Genomic DNA, 17,615 nt, shown 5'->3' on the forward strand with positions numbered 1-17,615 from the left:
TTCAAGTGTTACAATACAGGTAATACAATAAGAGCAAGAAATACAATAACTTTTGTTCAAGCAAAGTACAAGTGTGACAAACCACAATTCAATAGTACAGCAGATAATAGTGATAGTTACATCAGGATATGATTAAATAGTGATAGTTACATCAGGATATGATTAAATACAGAGTACTGCAGGTTAAACACTTGGCAGATTACAGTATTCTGAAGTACAGGATTAAATGCAGTAAAATAGGGGCAGATAAGAGCAAAATAAAGCACATTTACATGAAGGGTGATAGTGTCCCAGGATACAAACAGAGGAGTTCTACAGGTGCTCTTTGAAGAGGTGAGTCTTAAGGAGGCGCCGGAATGTGGTCAAGGACTGGGCAGTCCTGACATCTGTAGGAAGGTCATTCCACCACTGCGGAGCAAGGGTGGAGAAGGAGCAGGCTCTGGAGGCAGGGGAGCGTAGCGGAGGTAGTTTTGGTTTTATATATATATTATATTTTTATATTATATAAAATTTAGCAGACGCTTTTATCCAAAGCGACTTACAGAGACTAGGGGGTGAACTATGCATCACAACTGTTGCTGCAGAGTCACTTACAATAGGACCAATAGGTTTTACGTCTCATCCGAAGGACGGAGCACAAGGAGGTTAAGTGACTTGCTCAGGGTCATAGGGACCGCCATGATATCAAGCGCCTTTCTTTAATCAGTGGGCCTCCATTTACTTATATATAAGTTATCATACTGAAGAATATATTTAAAAATGACTCTTCTTCTCATTTGTGTTTTTGTTATAGTGAAACAAGTAAATGTATTGAATCTGTTTCTGTGTTCCTGCATATATTCGTCTTCAGAACGGAAGAGAAATATAGTGGACTACACTTTACGTAGTAAACGAGTGATGTAACTTCCTGTCCAGATGCGAAAGGAAGTTGTGGAGTAGGGGTCCCTCGACTGGCAGAGTGAAATAATAAGGATTGAAGAAGCGTTGAAGTGTACGGTACACTAACATCAATATACAAGCGAAATAACCCGTACATCCAGTAATTACTCAAATACACCTTTTAGGATATCGGTGTTGAATTAGCGCTGTATCATTGGACTTCAACCAGGTAAGATATGAACATGTTCCTCTGAGCACAATCATTCAGTTGTCTTAGAGAGACGTCTCGCGGGTAGTGTACTAGTTTTCTTTGTTGGAAAAACATACCCTCATCGTTTTGCGGTATGTCATCTGTGTTTTGTATAACCACAAAAAAATGAAGTCATTCCTAGGTTTTGTATTATTCTCCCATGTTTCCAATTGTGGGATTATATTCATACGTAAGTCTTCAGTGAATTAATGTAATATTTTGGTATGACTTGATTGGCTGGCTGTTTTTGGATGAACACCAATCATTGTCATACATCCTGTTATGTGTTGTTGAATCATTCCTTGTTTTGTTTTGATAAACCAACGCCAACAATTCATTCAATTGGAAAAAATCTCAACAATCACTAAATCACTTCAAATTTACATAGACTGACAATAAGATTCCTCATCCCGCTTTACAGACATGTGGAGTATAACACTGGCTCCGGTTTGTAGGGTATTGTCACGATTCGCCCTTAGAATTACTGCCATGCTGAGACACCCCCTCTGCTCCGTATCTAACTGTTTTGTGAAGAGTTGAGACCTCAATCATTCTAATACAGATGACACGTTTAAACTACAACATGTATTTCATAATGGAGTCAGAGCCTACCTTTACCCATTAGTTGTAGGTTTACCTGGGGTAGTCATATGCAACTGTTTATATTTTCATATGTATTGTTAGTGCCCCTTGCGGGTTTAAAATTGTTATTTTATGAAGGTTAAACAAATTCTGATATGTTTTGTGTAACTTTCAAACACAATTTAGAGAAAAAACCTGTCTATAATTTCTATTTTGCTTTGAGTTTGAACCATTATAACATCGGACTGCAGCAACACTTGTGTGAAAATGTCTGTGGGGTTCATGTATCGTTCTAGTAGCAGACAGGTTTCAAACGAGCAGAACGCTTTTGTTTCTTCTGTTAAATCTGTCTTTGGGGAATGTAAACAAACATGGTTGTCAACAAGGCCTGTTACTTGAGACAGTGCACAGAACTAATATTCTAAGAGTTTAGTATGGTTTTGATGTGGAAGACGATTCATGGGACAGAACAGCTTTAAAAGTTTGTCTTTTCTGTAACTAAAGCACAGTCGTAAAATCTGGCCCTATATATGTGATGTCTAAAAGAAATCTTACCCTATATATGAGATATCCTAAAGAGTAGTTTAGGGGCTTGATACATACTGACATACATACAGTACAGACTTGACTCTAACCTGGCTGAGAGCACTGTGCAGCACTGTGCTGGGCTTGATACTGACATACATACAGTACAGACCTGACTTCAGCCTGGCTGAGAGCACTGTGCAGCACTGTGCTGGGCTTGATACTGACATACATACAGTACAGACTTTGCTCCTTGGTTCCCACCCCTCTGAATCATCCTTTTGCCAAGATACTGCACTTTTATCTCTACTTCCTTACTGGAGGCATCAAGCTGTAAAGTGAGTGATAAAATGAACTTCGCTGTATAAGTTTGTAATTTACTAAAACATGACTTATTGTCAAATACCAGCACACCCTTTTATACCTTATATTCAAAGATTATGTTTACATAAAGTTAAAGTATGATGGTGGATCCCTCTTGTTTTCCTTTTCCATTGCTTTTCCACTTTTCTTCTGTAGTATTTCTTACTAGTGTGTTACTTTTCCTAGAGGAGGAGTGTTGGAGGGGCTGGTTAATAATTACTCTGGTGTACCATTACCTGGAGGTTAGACGTGATTCTTGGTTCTCTATCGAGGCCGTGGGAGTGCTTTAAACTTTTGAAAAGTCAGCCGGAGGTAATGACTGAAACAGAAAATAGTACAAAGTGAATCTTAACAAAAACAAAATACATTTGCTAACATAAGGCAGATATTTAATACCTGCACCAAGCTGCTCTTTAAAGCTGTGCAACGAGAAAGCTGATAACTGGACCCTTAACATTAAAACAATATTGAAGGCATATTGCTGGAACACTGCTGCTGTTTTAGCCCCCCTATTGAATTCCTTGTTTTGTCTTTTGCTGCTGTAGGTTTGTATGAGCGCGGAAGAGGAGACTGTTTTTCCAAATGGCTGAAAACCTGGCAAACGTTTTGCATGAGCAACTGTCTGAGGGTTTTCCAGATACCCACAGAAATAATTCGGTAAGGTTGTTTTATTTTCTTGTTTTTTTATTGCAGATTTGTCAAATCAAATTCTCCTCACCAAAAGTCATGTGTGCAGCTAGGTCAGAAAGTTTAGGTGTAAAAACAGCAAGTAAACATGAGACAGAAGAAGCATGTAAATACAAAGCAAACAGTGTGGCTTAATGGGTAGAGCTCTGGGACTGGGAGGGAAGCACTTGTACTTAGTGCTGTGGTTGAAATCCTCCTGGTTGTTGGTCGTAGTACCTTTGAACTGGTGTCCGTTTTATTACTCTCTCCATTTTTGCAGCTACAGGTGTATCAACATGTTGTTTGCAGGGATGGAAATAAGAATCTTCTTGCATCACATTTTCACCCATCACAGGTTTTAATCGGAGTTTGATTAGTGTATAGGTAACAAGCTCAGGTGAGTGTCACTAAACTCACATTAAAATCAGGAATGGATCAAACTGCTCTGCATCCCTGTGCTTGTATAGGTGCGAGAATGAATAATAGCTGAACAGTACATCTTGCTATTGCAGCTTTTCCGTGTGGATACACCTTCACTCAGCATGTCTGAGCCTGCAGGACTAGCAGGCTGGAAACGTGTTCACAATGTCATGTTGTTTCTGCTGCACCCTTTATGGTGTGTGCAGCCATTTGAGTGCTTCTCATTGCAATTACTGCACACACATACTGATTTTATTTTTTTGGTTTGATAAGTCTATGTTAAGGTGATTTGATTGAGTTCTGGAGCTGCTCTTTATTTCTTTATCCTGCAACAGATATGTGTTAATGGACTAGATCAGCCAAAGTGGCTTTCTAGAAGAGTAGTGGTCCACCACTTTGGATCAAGTTTCCTTTTGTTGTTCTGGCATTACACAGACGGTGCTGGAGTTTTTTTTTTATATAAAAACATGTTAGCTGATCAGTGTGTCTGTGGCAGGCAACTGCAACTGAAGAGCAGCTCCTGAACTCAAGAGTCAAAGCACTTCACCACAAACTTAAAGAAAAACATCATCAATGTTACTGTGAGGCGAGAGCTGAAAAGTAGTTCTAACAAAAATAACTAAGAGCATGTCATCTGAAGGTCCTTACTCTTTCAGCGTGTCCTCCTGTATGTGGGGTGGTGCTAATGCACTGTACAGCAAAACTAACACTTAGCAATAATTCCAAAAAAAGGGAGGGGCCAAGGACTTTACATTTCAATATGTTTTTAGTTCCACAAATGCCTCCTCTTTTTTTCAGTTTGCTCCTTATTTAAGCATGTTGCAATGTGGTGATGTCTTTGTTTCCAAAAACAGCTCGGCTTTAATTCCAGATGTGTGCTGTGGAGAGGGTGTATGCTGATCCTGGGCAGCAGGAAATGGAAATCAGGCTCCTATTGCATAGCAGTTTCACCCATCAAACTGTTACCAGCTTGATTAGCCACATAGTATAAACAATCTTAGGTGTGTCTTATTACATTTGTAGTAATACCAGGACTGGATCAAACTGCTATGCAATAGGAGTCTTATTTCCATCCCTGTACAGTTAGTCATTTTTGGATGGCCTGTTCAGAGTCTCATCTTACCACAGAGGTTGCGCTTCATGCTTAAAACCAGCGTTTTATATGAATTGTACTGCAGTACAGTAGAACCTGTACGATACCGGATCCTGTACGATGTCTTTTATTAACCAATGGACCTCTGGCATGTGTTATTTGCACATGCTTCTACCAACTGAACAGTACAGAAGGAAACTGATCAATGTACATTGTATTAGGATTGAAAACAGGAGATTCAGCTATTAGCAGGACAGCAGATACAAAAAAAATAATCAAATAAAAAAAGACGGTGCATTTGTTTTGCAGTAATATTCACAGATTTTCTTTGTATAGTTGCAGTACGTACTGCCATGTTTTAGACATGCTGATGTACCTGACATTAACTACAGCTCAGACATGTGAGAGTTACAGTATTCACATGTCTGATGGACCCCGGAACCAATTACATCGGCTATGACAGGTTCTACTGTGTTCATATTGCACCACCATTTAAAACATGTGTTTATGCTACTAGAAACAATAAAACAATCTCACTTTCTTGGACTGTGTTCAATCAGAAATAGTGCAGCAGCAAGCATACTCAAAAGCATGACAGAAAATATTACCAATGTAATGTTTGTGGATGATTTTCTTCTCTAGATCATTATGTAGAGTTTTCATTCATGCATTGGGATCCTACAGCACTGTATGTGTGCAGTGTATCATAAACCCTACCACTCCCAGCACACTGTGCACTGTATGTGTGCAGTGTATCATACACCCTACCACTCCAACCACACTGTGCTCTGTATGTGTGCAGTGTATCATACACCCTACCACTCCCAGCACACTGTGCACTGTATGTGTGCAGTGTATCATAAACCCTACCACTCCCAGCACACTGTGCACTGTATGTGTGCAGTGTATCATACACCCTACCACTCCCACCACACTGTGCACTGTATGTGTGCAGTGTATCATAAACCCTACCACTCCCAGCACACTGTGCACTGTATGTGTGCAGTGTATCATAAACCCTACCACTCCCAGCACACTGTGCACTGTATGTGTGCAGTGTATCATAAACCCTACCACTCCCACCACACTGTGCACTGTATGTGTGCAGTGTATCATACACCCTACCACTCCAACCACACTGTGCTCTGTATGTGTGCAATGTATCATACACCCTACCAGGAGCCACCATGCCCACCACACTGTGCACTGGCCAGGGCCAGGGTGCTGCATCTGTTTGAAAGGCGAGGGACCCGTATATGAATAGAGTGTGTCGCGGGTGCAGAATGAAGAGTTGGGAATTGCACAGTTACAGTTGTAATTGACCTCAGGTCTAGGTCTGGGTCTGAGATCTTATTAAATCTGAGTTTTGGAAATATATGGCTGTCATTTTTCACTGTGAATTTGCTCCAGACATACAGTAGAGACCAGTACATAATGATTTTGATAGACCAAACCAGTTCAGATTGGAATGTATTCATTTTAACCAGGACAAAGAACCCTGAAATACAGCTCCTTCTCACAGGGCTCCTGGTAAGATGACGGCAGCAGTACCAGATTAAAAACAAGTACACGATTTCTAACAATACATAACCAATTATTCGTTTTCCTCAAGTGATTAGAATTCAGCCATTCCTGACCTATTGAAGCTCTTTCAGGATTCTTCACTTTCATCTCCTCACATTTACAAAACCATTTGAGATTTGCAGGCAGAGATAAAAGCCTCCTGGAAGCACACAGATTAAAAACTTTCCGATACTGGCTTCATGTTTGATACAGATCTGAATTATATTAAATTATATTATAGGGTTTGGTCCCCTTGAGCTGGACTGAGCCCTGTTGATTTTACCCTACCTTGATCCTACCTGGATCCTACCTGGATATTCATCTGTTTTCCAGACTTCATTTTCATTGAAGCTGCCACCACACTGTAGGATCCGCTCCCCATTCACTTCCTGTGTTACAGGTAATAGGCACAGCTTCCTGTGTGCAGAATCAGGTGTGATCCTATTACTTTTAGCACAGGAAGGGAAAGCACAAGGGCAGGGAAACCACCTTTGAAATAAAGCTACAAAAAAATCTGTAATTAACAAAACAGTTTTTATAGTCTAATGCTGGCCAATGCCTATTACACTCCCTGGCAAAGGCACGCAGTGTTGAGTCCACTAGAGGGCGCCATGACTCTTATATATACTGCAGGTGTCAGTTAAATCTGTTGGTGCAAGTACATGTCATTATTATTATTATTTATTTCTTAGCAGACGCCCTTATCCAGGGCGACTTACAATCGCAAGCAAATACAAATACATTCAAGTGTTACAATATAAGTCATACAATAAGAACAAGAAATACAATAATTCTCAAGTGTGACAAACCACAATTCAATAATACAGCAGATAATAGTGAAAGTTACATCAGGATATGATTAAATAGTGATAGTTACATCAGGATATGATTAAGTACAAAATACTACAGATTAAACACTTGGCAGATTACAATATTCTGAGGTACAGGATTAAATGCAGTAAAATAGGGGGCAGATAAGAGCAAAATAAAGCATATTTAAATGAAGGGTGATAGTGTCCCAGGATACAACAGAGGAGTTCTACAGGTGCTGTTTGAAGAGGTGAGTCTTAAGGAGGCGCCGGAATGTGGTCAGGGACTGGGCAGAGTTATTAAAGTCTTTCAAGTCATAGCTTGAACATTGGGCACAGAACTGTTTTAAGTATCAAACCCTAGTATTGTGCTCCCAAGTGAGTGCAAGAGTACATAAACTTATCATACAGTGCCCTTTAGGAAGCAACATTCAGAAATAATAAAGCAAAGATAATATTGCTGGTGCCTTATAAAAAGATTTGATTTTAAAGGCGTGCTACCTGAAGGTTTTAAAATCTGCTTTCTTAACTTTTGATTAGCACTAGCAACATTATCACTGCCTCCCTTTAAATGAATGCTAAATGGGTTTGAAAGCACTCTTTTTAAATCCCCTCATATCAGTCTGTTATCCCAGTCAGAAGAGCTCTAGTGGTCCCTGTCTCACTACATGGTGTGTGTGCTTGTGTCTCTGCAGGACGAGGGTGCAGACAGGAGACGGGTGGTGGAGGGGGTGGACCAGGAGCTGAATGGACAGCCTCCCTCGGCACGCCCATCCCAGCGCCTGGAGAGCGAGGAAGACGAGGATGAGGAGCTCACCCTGAAATACGGCGCCAAGCACGTCATCATGCTCTTCGTCCCTGTCACACTCTGCATGGTTGTCGTCGTGGCAACCATCAAATCGGTCAGCTTCTACACGCAGAAGGACGGGCAGCTGTGAGTATTGAGCTGAGATGGGAAAGAAGAGACTGGCTTCCTTTAGGTTAGAGCTGAGGGACTGGCAGGGAGGTGGTGTGACCTTGTGGTTGGAGCTGAGGGACTGGGAGGGAGCAGTGTAGCCCACTGGTTAGAGATGTGGGACTGGGAGGTAAGCAGCGTGGCCTACTGTTAATAGGTAATACAATTGCAGTTCCACCAGGTCTCACTAGATGGTGCTATGTTTGTTTGAAGATAATACACTTCCATTTTAACAGAACTCCACACTTAAACACTGAGATCTTTAATTGACACTTTTCACATCTTTATTTCCATTTACTGTGTATTTGTCTTCTCTTTTTCTCTCATGCCTATGTGACTAACTAGCCCCTCACCCCTCTGCAAGTCCCTCACCCCTCTGCAAGCCCCTCACCACTGCAATGTCCCGTAGGGTGATTAATGTGCCCATTAAGAGACCATTCACACTTTCACAATCGCTCCAAAAGAATAGAAGCATGTGACTCCAAAACCATTCCAACATTGGAAGACATTGAAAAAGACTTCTAGTTGAAAGGCTTGTCGTTGAATTTCTTACTTTCAGTATATCTAAATTGAGCACTATAGAGAGTGTAATAGTTATGGATGATAATACAGAATACAACTACAGAAAAGTGCATCATTGTTCTAGTTTTAGGTATTCAAGGATGGACACAAGACACATTTCAGTGTTCGATCTATTCCAGTCTTGTTAACTCAACACTGTAGAGCCCTGTTAACGGCTAATTGGCAATAAGGATGGAAGTTCCATATTTAGACATTGTATTTAAACAGCAGTACAGTCCATTTGTATTGTAAGGCTAATATAGTCTTTTCTTTATATCCACAATGCTGTACCTGTGGAGATTTCTAAACACATTTGATATAATATATATATACAGTACTGTGCAAAAGTTTTAGGCAGGTGTGAAAAAATGCTGTAAAGTAAGAATGCTTTCAAAAATAGACATGTTAATAGATTATATTTATCAATTTAACTAAATGCAAAGTGAGTGAACAGAAGAAAAATCTAAATCAACTCCATATTTGGTGTGACCACCCTTTGCCTTCAAAACAGCATCAATTCTTCTAGGTACACTTGCACACAGTTTTTGAAGGAACTCGGCAGGTAGGTTGGTCCAAACATCTTGGAGAACTAACCACAGTTCTTCTGTGGATTTAGGCAGCCTCAGTTGCTTCTCTCTCTTCATGTAATCCCAGACAGACTCGATGATGTTGAGATCAGGGCTCTGTGGGGGCCATACCATCACTTCCAGGACTCCTTGTTCTTCTTTATGCTGAAGATAGTTCTTAATGACTTTCACTGTATGTTTGGGGTCGTTGTCATGCTGCAGAATAAATTTGGGGCCAATCAGATGCCTCCCTGATGGTATTGCACGATGGATAAGTATCTGCCTGTACTTCTCAGCATTGAGGAGACCATTAATTCTGACCAAATCCCCAACACCATTTGCAGAAATGCAGCCCCAAACTTGCAAGGAACCTCCACCATGCTTCACTGTTGCCTGCAGACACTCATTCGTGTACCGCTCTCCAGCCCTTCGGCGAACAAACTGCCTTCTGCTACAGCCAAATATTTCAAATTTTGACTCATCAGTCCAGAGCACCTGCTGCCATTTTTCTGCACCCCAGTTCCTGTGTTTTCGTGCATAGTTGAGTCGCTTGGCCTTGTTTCCACGTCGGAGGTATGGCTTTTTGGCCGCAAGTCTTCCATGAAGGCCACTTCTGACCAGACTTCTCCGGACAGTAGGTGGGTGTACCAGGGTCCCACTGTTTTCTGCCAATTCTGAGCTGATGGCACTGCTGGACATCTTCTGATTGCGAAGGGAACTAAGTATGATGTGTCTTTCATCTGCTGCAGTAAGTTTCCTTGGCCGACCACTGCATCTACGGTCCTCAGCGTTGCCCGTTTCTTTGTGCTTCTTCAAAAGAGCTTGGACAGCACATCTGGAAACCCCTGTCTGCCTTGAAATTTCTGCCTGGGAGAGACCTTGCTGATGCAGTATAACTACCTTGTGTCTTGTTGCTGTGCTCAGTCTTGCCATGGTGTATGACTTTTGACAGTAAACACTCTTCAGCAACCTCACCTTGTTAGCTGAGTTTGGCTGTTCCTCACCCAGTTTTATTCCTCCTACACAGCTGTTACTGTTTCAGTTAATGATTGTGTTTTAACCTACATATTGAATTGATGATCATTAGCACCTGTTTGGTATAATTGTTTAATCATACACCTGACTATATGCCTACAAAATCCCTGACTTTGTGCAAGTGTACCTAGAAGAACTGATGCTGTTTTGAAGGCAAAGGGTGGTCACACCAAATATGGAGTTGATTTAGATTTTTCTTCTGTTCACTCACTTTGCATTTAGTTAATTGATAAATATAATCTATTAACATGTCTATTTTTGAAAGCATTCTTACTTTACAGCATTTTTTCACACCTGCCTAAAACTTTTGCACAGTACTGTATAATCAGAACTCTAGTGGGCTTTGTGACATTTATGAAATGGAGCAGCCATGTCCTATATGGAGTGCTGCACTAACCAGCGCTCACACTAGGTGGACTTGACTACCAGTAATTCTAGTGAGGATCGTTTGAAAGGGGTTGGCTTCTTTAGGCAAATGACATTTCAGCATTACTAGAATGAGAACATTCCAATCATTTAAGCACTGCCCTTAATACCTAAAGGCACTGCGAAATGACTGCTTAGACACAGCGTTTGTACTTGTGGCACCCAGAACCACATCATTAGTCAAATTAAGCAGTAGAATTACAGATATTTAAAGTGGTAGCAGCTAACAAAATAACTTCACCTTGCCTGTTCTGCACTAACTATATACGTCTCAAATGTGTGCAAGAAACTGGTGTTCAAGCAAAACATGATCTGGTACTAAACTTGCTTAAAGAACATTCTCGGTTTCTATGTCTTGCCTTCCAGGAAGTCTGTTACTGCTTTACTTCCTTGGTCATTTCTGTCTTTGTGGTCAGCATGGTTACTGACTGGGAAGGAGGCCCTGATGGGTGGGGATTTCGCTCACCACCTGAAGTGACACAGGAAGTGTGAGATAATCTGAAAGCATTTCTTGCAAACAGATATTTCTTGAACCTAGTGTAGTACCAGAGATCATTAGGGTTTATAATGAAAATACAGGCTTGCTAAAATGTGTGTTCATTTCAAAACTCCACATTTGTGACCTATATAGTGGTGTGGATGTGCATGGTATGGAGAATTCATGCAGCTATTTTTTTAGCCAATCAGTTTAATAACGACATCGGTCAATAAGTCAGTGTTGACACTATGAGCTCTGAAGGTATGTCCTGTAAAACATTCACCTTCCCTGAACAACAGCTGAGCTTTCGCATGATGTTAAACCGCTCCTGCAGCTGCAGGTACAGCAAGAGCAAGAGCGAGAGAGACTTTTTTTATAGAGTGACAAGAAGGTTGTGTGCCTGCAGCGGAAGCTACCCATAGGGAATGTAACCCTACTGAAGAGCCAACTAGGTCTGCTCTCTAATGAAGCAGAGTGCACACTGACAGGTAATAAACAGTAACCAAGGAATTGGATTCTAATAATAGCGAAAATGAATGTTGGACCCTACAGACCACCACAGAAGAGCTGCCTGAACCCTGCAGACCACCACAGAAGAGCTGCCTGAACCCTGCAGACCACCACAGAAGAGCTGCCTGAACCCTGCAGACCACCACAGAAGAGCTGCCTAAACCCTGCAGACCACCACAGAAGAGCTGCCTAAACCCTGCAGACCACCACAGAAGAGCTGCCTGAACCCTGCAGACCACCACAGAAGAGCTGCCTGAACCCTGCAGACCACCACAGAAGAGCTGCCTGAACCCTGCAGACCACCACAGAAGAGCTGCCTGAACCCTACAGACCACCACAGAAGAGCTGCCTGAACCCTACAGACCACCACAGAAGAGCTGCCTAAACCCTGCAGACCACCACAGAAGAGCTGCCTGAACCCTGCAGACCACCACAGAAGAGCTGCCTGAACCCTGCAGACCACCACAGAAGAGCTGCCTGAACCCTACAGACCACCACAGAAGAGCTGCCTGAACCCTACAGACCACCACAGAAGAGCTGCCTGAACCCTACAGACCACCACAGAAGAGCTGCCTGAACCCTACAGACCACCACAGAAGAGCTGCCTGAACCCTGCAGACCACCACAGAAGAGCTGCCTAAACCCTGCAGACCACCACAGAAGAGCTGCCTGAACCCTGCAGACCACCACAGAAGAGCTGCCTGAACCCTGCAGACCACCACAGAAGAGCTGCCTGAACCCTGCAGACCACCACAGAAGAGCTGCCTAAACCCTGCAGACCACCACAGAAGAGCTGCCTGAACCCTGCAGACCACCACAGAAGAGCTGCCTAAACCCTACAGACCACCACAGAAGAGCTGCCTAAACCCTACAGACCACCACAGAAGAGCTGCCTGAACCCTGCAGACCACCACAGAAGAGCTGCCTAAACCCTGCAGACCACCACAGAAGAGCTGCCTAAACCCTGCAGACCACCACAGAAGAGCTGCCTGAACCCTACAGACCACCACAGAAGAGCTGCCTAAACCCTACAGACCACCACAGAAGAGCTGCCTAAACCCTACAGACCACCACAGAAGAGCTGCCTAAACTACCAAATGGTCAGTGGTGTGATACTGACCTGCACTGTGAAACCATTGTTAACTCTTCGGCACCTGGACTGTGAAACCATTGTTAACTATTCCGATCCTGCACTGTGAAACCATTGTTAACTATTCGGATTCAGACTTCTAGGTAAACTCAAGTAGGAAATGCAGTTGTATTTTGAATTACCATGCTACTTAATACATTTGCTACCAAGACCATTACTTGACCTACCTTTTATTGTGAATATACTGTAGTGACATGAAAGTTGAGGGACGGTAGCACTTACTACTGTGAAGCAGAGCTTCCTCTTCCAGCTCTGCGAGAGAGACTGCATCTCAATCCTGACCTGAGCAACCCCTGTCTGTCTGCCGTCCAGTCCTGGGTCTCTCTCAAGCAGAGACTCCCATTAAATGTCCACTTTGAGGTGAAACCCATTTCCCTTGAGCTGGATTCCGACTCGGGGTACCCCTCTTCCTGGCTCTGTGCCGAGTTGTCGCTGATCCTGCTTTCCTGTGTGTTGCAGGATCTACACCCCCTTCCCTGAGGACACGGAGACGGTGGGACAGCGAGCGCTCAACTCCATCCTCAACGCTGCCATCATGATCAGTGTGATCATCGTCATGACGCTGCTGCTGGTTGTGCTCTACAAGTACCGCTGCTACAAGGTGAGTCTGCTGGAGACACTGGCTCCATTCACACCGCTGCACATCGGCACTTCTGCTTAAAGAAGGGTCTTATGTTTCAAATCAAGTTCGGTATGCATGAAACTGTTCTTTACTGTGGTTCATGAAATCACCAATAGGCCAGAACAGTTTCAGGAAAGTGAACCTTGATTTTCTTCCTAGTAACAGACTTTGAAAAACATTCTTTGAACAACTCCTGAGTTAAGTTTGTGAATAACAGGAATTCCAATTGCATTATTCAATCCATTTGCTATTTACGTTCATAAACTAAAAAGATACAAAATACAACTATTTAATATATTGTAGACCCTGATCTCTTTCCATAAAAACAGCCCAATGTGGATTTATTTAACACATGTACCCGCATGATTAGAAAGCTTTTGCTGCAGCTGACAATGTGCAAATTGATTTCTGAAACTAAACAAGAGAAAGAAAATGTTTGGCACTAGAATGCGATGCTTGAATGAACTCTGTGCCTAGAGTTTTTTTGCAAAGAATAAGGTTATAGAAGATGGGGATTTTGCGTACAAGTGACGGACACAAATGCAATATTTACTGTGGAGGTTGTTCCATCTTTAATGGAACTAGCATTAGGTATATTTGCAGAAACTAACTTGTCTATTGCCACATTCTTCATTTTTTCATTGTGTTTTGAATACTATGTACCATATGCCCACTTGTGCAGTTGTGCTCATTTTGAGGTTCAGTATTTCTCCTAATTCCATCTCTTTATAGTGTGAGCACCAGCTTTAAACATGCTGCTCTGCAGTGTGGTATTTAGCATTATGAGATGTCATAAGTAATAAAATAAAGAACGTGTCAATATACAAGTTAATAAACCCCATGGTAGTTACATTAAAGGGGAACACTTCCATAGTAAATCTTTCATTTCACTTGTAGACACAATTCTTCTAGGCGCCAGTCCTTTTCAGAGAGGAATAAAATCAATGGAAGAGTATAAAACAAACAAGATGTGAGCAACTTGCAGGAAGGAATGTTCAAATAATTGTGTTCCTGTCTTAAAAACCTCCTGCTGGTGCAGGTAGAAGCAGAAACGTGCCTCTTTATTACACAGAGAGAGGAAGTGTCTGTGCGTGCAGCTGAAACTACCTTCTGGGAATGGAAACAAACTGGTAACCAACAAGGTGTGGCTTCTGGTGAAGCATAGGGCATAGAAGGGTTGACTACATTCCTAACAGAACAAACTCACTCAACTATACTTGAAACTGGGGTAGCAGAACAATCGACTAGTCAAATAGAAAAGAGAAGGTGGAAAAGTCTTAATGTCATTCTATTCAGCTGTTTTGTTTGAAACGGAAAGTCATTGTGAAGCGCAGTTGTGGTTGAACTGGACATATGAGAACATTTAATAAATAGTTTTCCAGAATTCCAGGTAGTTTTAAGCTGTAGTGCACAAACAGTGTTACAAAACCATACGTTCACAAATAGAGCACCAGACATTTATTTATTCATATTTTTATAGGGGCAATGAGTTGACCTATTTAACTATTTTAGTAGCCATTCTACCATTAGTTGAAACTTTAAAACAGCTAAAAATACATGCATCTAAGATCTAAGAATGATGACATGAGGCTTGACCCACTGTGGTGCGTGCCTGTCCAGTGAGCGATCTTTAAAAATAACTAAACAACTTGAAGACTGCTCTCACACTCGCCCTTCCTGTTAGCCGATAGCAAATTCCAACAGTATGAAAAACATAATACAAAAATATGTTTAAAACAGAAGAAAATCCTGTTTACACTATCTGTGGGAGCTTGCAAAGCCAACACTAGTATTATCATTTTATGAAAAGCGTTGAATGTATTTGTATTTGCTTGCGATTGTAAGTCGCCCTGGATAAGGGCGTCTGCTAAGAAATAAATAATAATAATATGCCCTAAAGTTTAATATGTATAGAAACACACACAAATTCCAGATTTAATTAAATGATGTCTTCTTTCAAGAGGTGTGTGCCTGCCAAAGGCTGCTTTCTATTGTTCCTAATATTATCTTGATAAGAAGACCCTTCTTTGAGAAAGGGTTATTGGAATACTAAAAAACCAAAGTTTTAATATCCATAGTTTTGTACATAGAGGATACGCTGTGATGGTTCTTGGAGTGTTGTAGTTATTACACAGACATTGTTTTACAATAGCCCTTTGTGTACAGCTATCCTCATGAGGTAAAATATAACAAGTAGGCTTATATAACAAGAACAGTGTTTGTAAAAGAAAGTGTGTTTAAACCTGTATTTGACAGCTGATATCACAAGAACTTTCCTTGAATCAAACTCTGTATCTGCTTAACAACGCTGTGTAATGTGCAACGTTATTCAGACTCGTAACAGCTGGTTTCACAGACCCTGATTAACACTAATCTTTGACTGCCTAATGGTGCCTTTAGCTAAAGAAGTTCAAAACTAGTGCTAATCGGAGTCAGTGAAACCAGCAGTAAATGTGTGTCATTTTAACCCTGGGTTAAGTATGTTTTGTATTTAATTATGTTTTAATTGAACACACTGTAATATATAGAACTATGGTTATTGAAACTTATTTCAACTGCCTGAATGATCTGAGTGTGTGTGACAACTGCTCTTGCTCTGCTCTCCAGGTGATCCACGGCTGGCTCATCATCTCTTCCCTGCTCCTGCTTTTCTTCTTCTCCTTCATCTACCTGGGGTGAGTACACCAGTCACCTGTCCACTCCTCGGCTGTGCTGGGTAGGACTGCATAGGTAGCTGCTTCATTGCTGGGGGAGTGACAGGATGCAGTTCTAGTGCTGGTAACCAGGCATCACCTGCGGGGTCACAATCCACAGCAGCAGTGCTTTATACACAGGCACTGTGGGCTCCCGAGTGGCGCATCCAGTAAACGCACTCACTAGAGTGCAGGATGCGCTCTGTAGCCTGGACGTCGCCGGTTCGAGTCCAGGCTATTCCAGGGGGCGGCACTCAATTGGCCGTGCGTCACCCGGGGGGGAGGGAGGGTTAGGTCGGCCAGGGTGTCCTCGGCTCACCGCGCACCAGCGACCCCTGTAGTCTGGCCGGGCGCCTGCGGGCTTGCTTGTAAACTGCCCAGAGCTGCGTTGTCCTCCGACGCTGTAGCTCTGAGGCGGCTGCACGGTGGGCCTGCAGAGTGTAAAGAAGCGGGCGGCTGATGGCACACGCTTCGGAGGAGAGCGTGTGTTCATCTTCACCCCTCCCGAGTCAGCGCAGGGGTGGTAGCGGTGAGCTGAGCCTAAAAAATAATTGGGCATTTCAAATTGGGGAGAAAATAATAAAAACTAATTGGCAACGACTACATTTAAAAAAATAAATAAATAAATAATAAAATTTAAAAAAATGTGACATACGGTCAGATGGAAAGGCAGACAGAATTTCATCACACTTGGAGCTCTATGTATGTGCCTAAAGTGTGACATGTTTGCAAATCTGCGTGGTTCTTTTTTTTTTGCATAAACCTTTTATTAAGTTTTAAAGGGTACAGTGGACAGAAGTATTCAGTAACACACTGTAACAGGGTGGAGCCGTGTGGGTGTGTACTCGGGGGGGAGGGAGGGTTAGGTCGGCCAGGGTGTCCTCGGCTCACCGCTCTCCAGCGACCCCTGTAGTCTGGCCGGGCGCCTGCGGGCTTGCCTGTAAGCTGCCCAGAGCTGCGTTGTCCTCCGACGCTGTAGTTCTGAGGCAGCTGCAAGGTGAGTCTGTAGAGTGTAAAGAAGCGAGTGGCTGACGGCACATGCTTCGGAGGACAGCGTGTGTTCATCTTCGCCCCTCCCAGGGGTGGAGCGGTGAGCTGAGCCTAAAAATAAGTGGGCATTTCAAATTGGGGAGAAAATAATAAAAACTAATTGGCAACGACTAAATTTAAAAAAAAAAAATACACAGGCACTGCTCTGCTACAGAAGGAAGGCGCAAAATGCTGCAGTAAACAATGTCAATTGGGTTGGGGGGTTTAATAGGATGCAAGTACCCACAGGTTCAGAAGAATCAGTGCCAGTGAGTGTGGCATGTAAATGCTGCTAGTTTGTATTGGGACTCAAAAAGATTCCATTAGGAAGGATGGATTCCTTGTCCATGTAAACGTTGTAAATGCCGAAAACTCGTTTTCGTGTGCCTGCTTAACCAAGAAGTTTCTATTGTTTAGCTTGGTTTTTGGTTGCAGAAATA

At 42.4% G+C, this 17,615-nt stretch overlaps 1 protein-coding gene across 2 annotated transcripts in view; it reads left to right on the plus strand.

The window, feature by feature from the left end:
• The first annotated feature begins 882 nt into the window (after positions 1-882).
• Positions 883-17,615, plus strand: part of LOC117433704 (presenilin-1) — a 30,268-nt gene continuing 13,535 nt past the window's right edge. The window contains exons 1-5 of one of the 2 annotated variants that reach the window (XR_004548966.3): positions 883-1,108; positions 3,145-3,256; positions 7,846-8,084; positions 13,291-13,432; positions 16,061-16,128. Coding sequence is in view for 1 of the 2 variants with exons in the window: in XM_034056150.3 (XP_033912041.1) it covers positions 3,182-3,256; positions 7,846-8,084; positions 13,291-13,432; positions 16,061-16,128 (524 nt within the window). In the remaining variant the exon portion in view is untranslated. The remainder of the gene's footprint in view (positions 1,109-3,144; positions 3,257-7,845; positions 8,085-13,290; positions 13,433-16,060; positions 16,129-17,615) is intronic. The other variant, XM_034056150.3, reaches the window with a different exon arrangement.

The sequence above is a fragment of the Acipenser ruthenus genome, chromosome 18, assembly GCF_902713425.1.
Source record: "Acipenser ruthenus chromosome 18, fAciRut3.2 maternal haplotype, whole genome shotgun sequence".
Lineage (NCBI taxonomy): Eukaryota > Metazoa > Chordata > Actinopteri > Acipenseriformes > Acipenseridae > Acipenser > Acipenser ruthenus.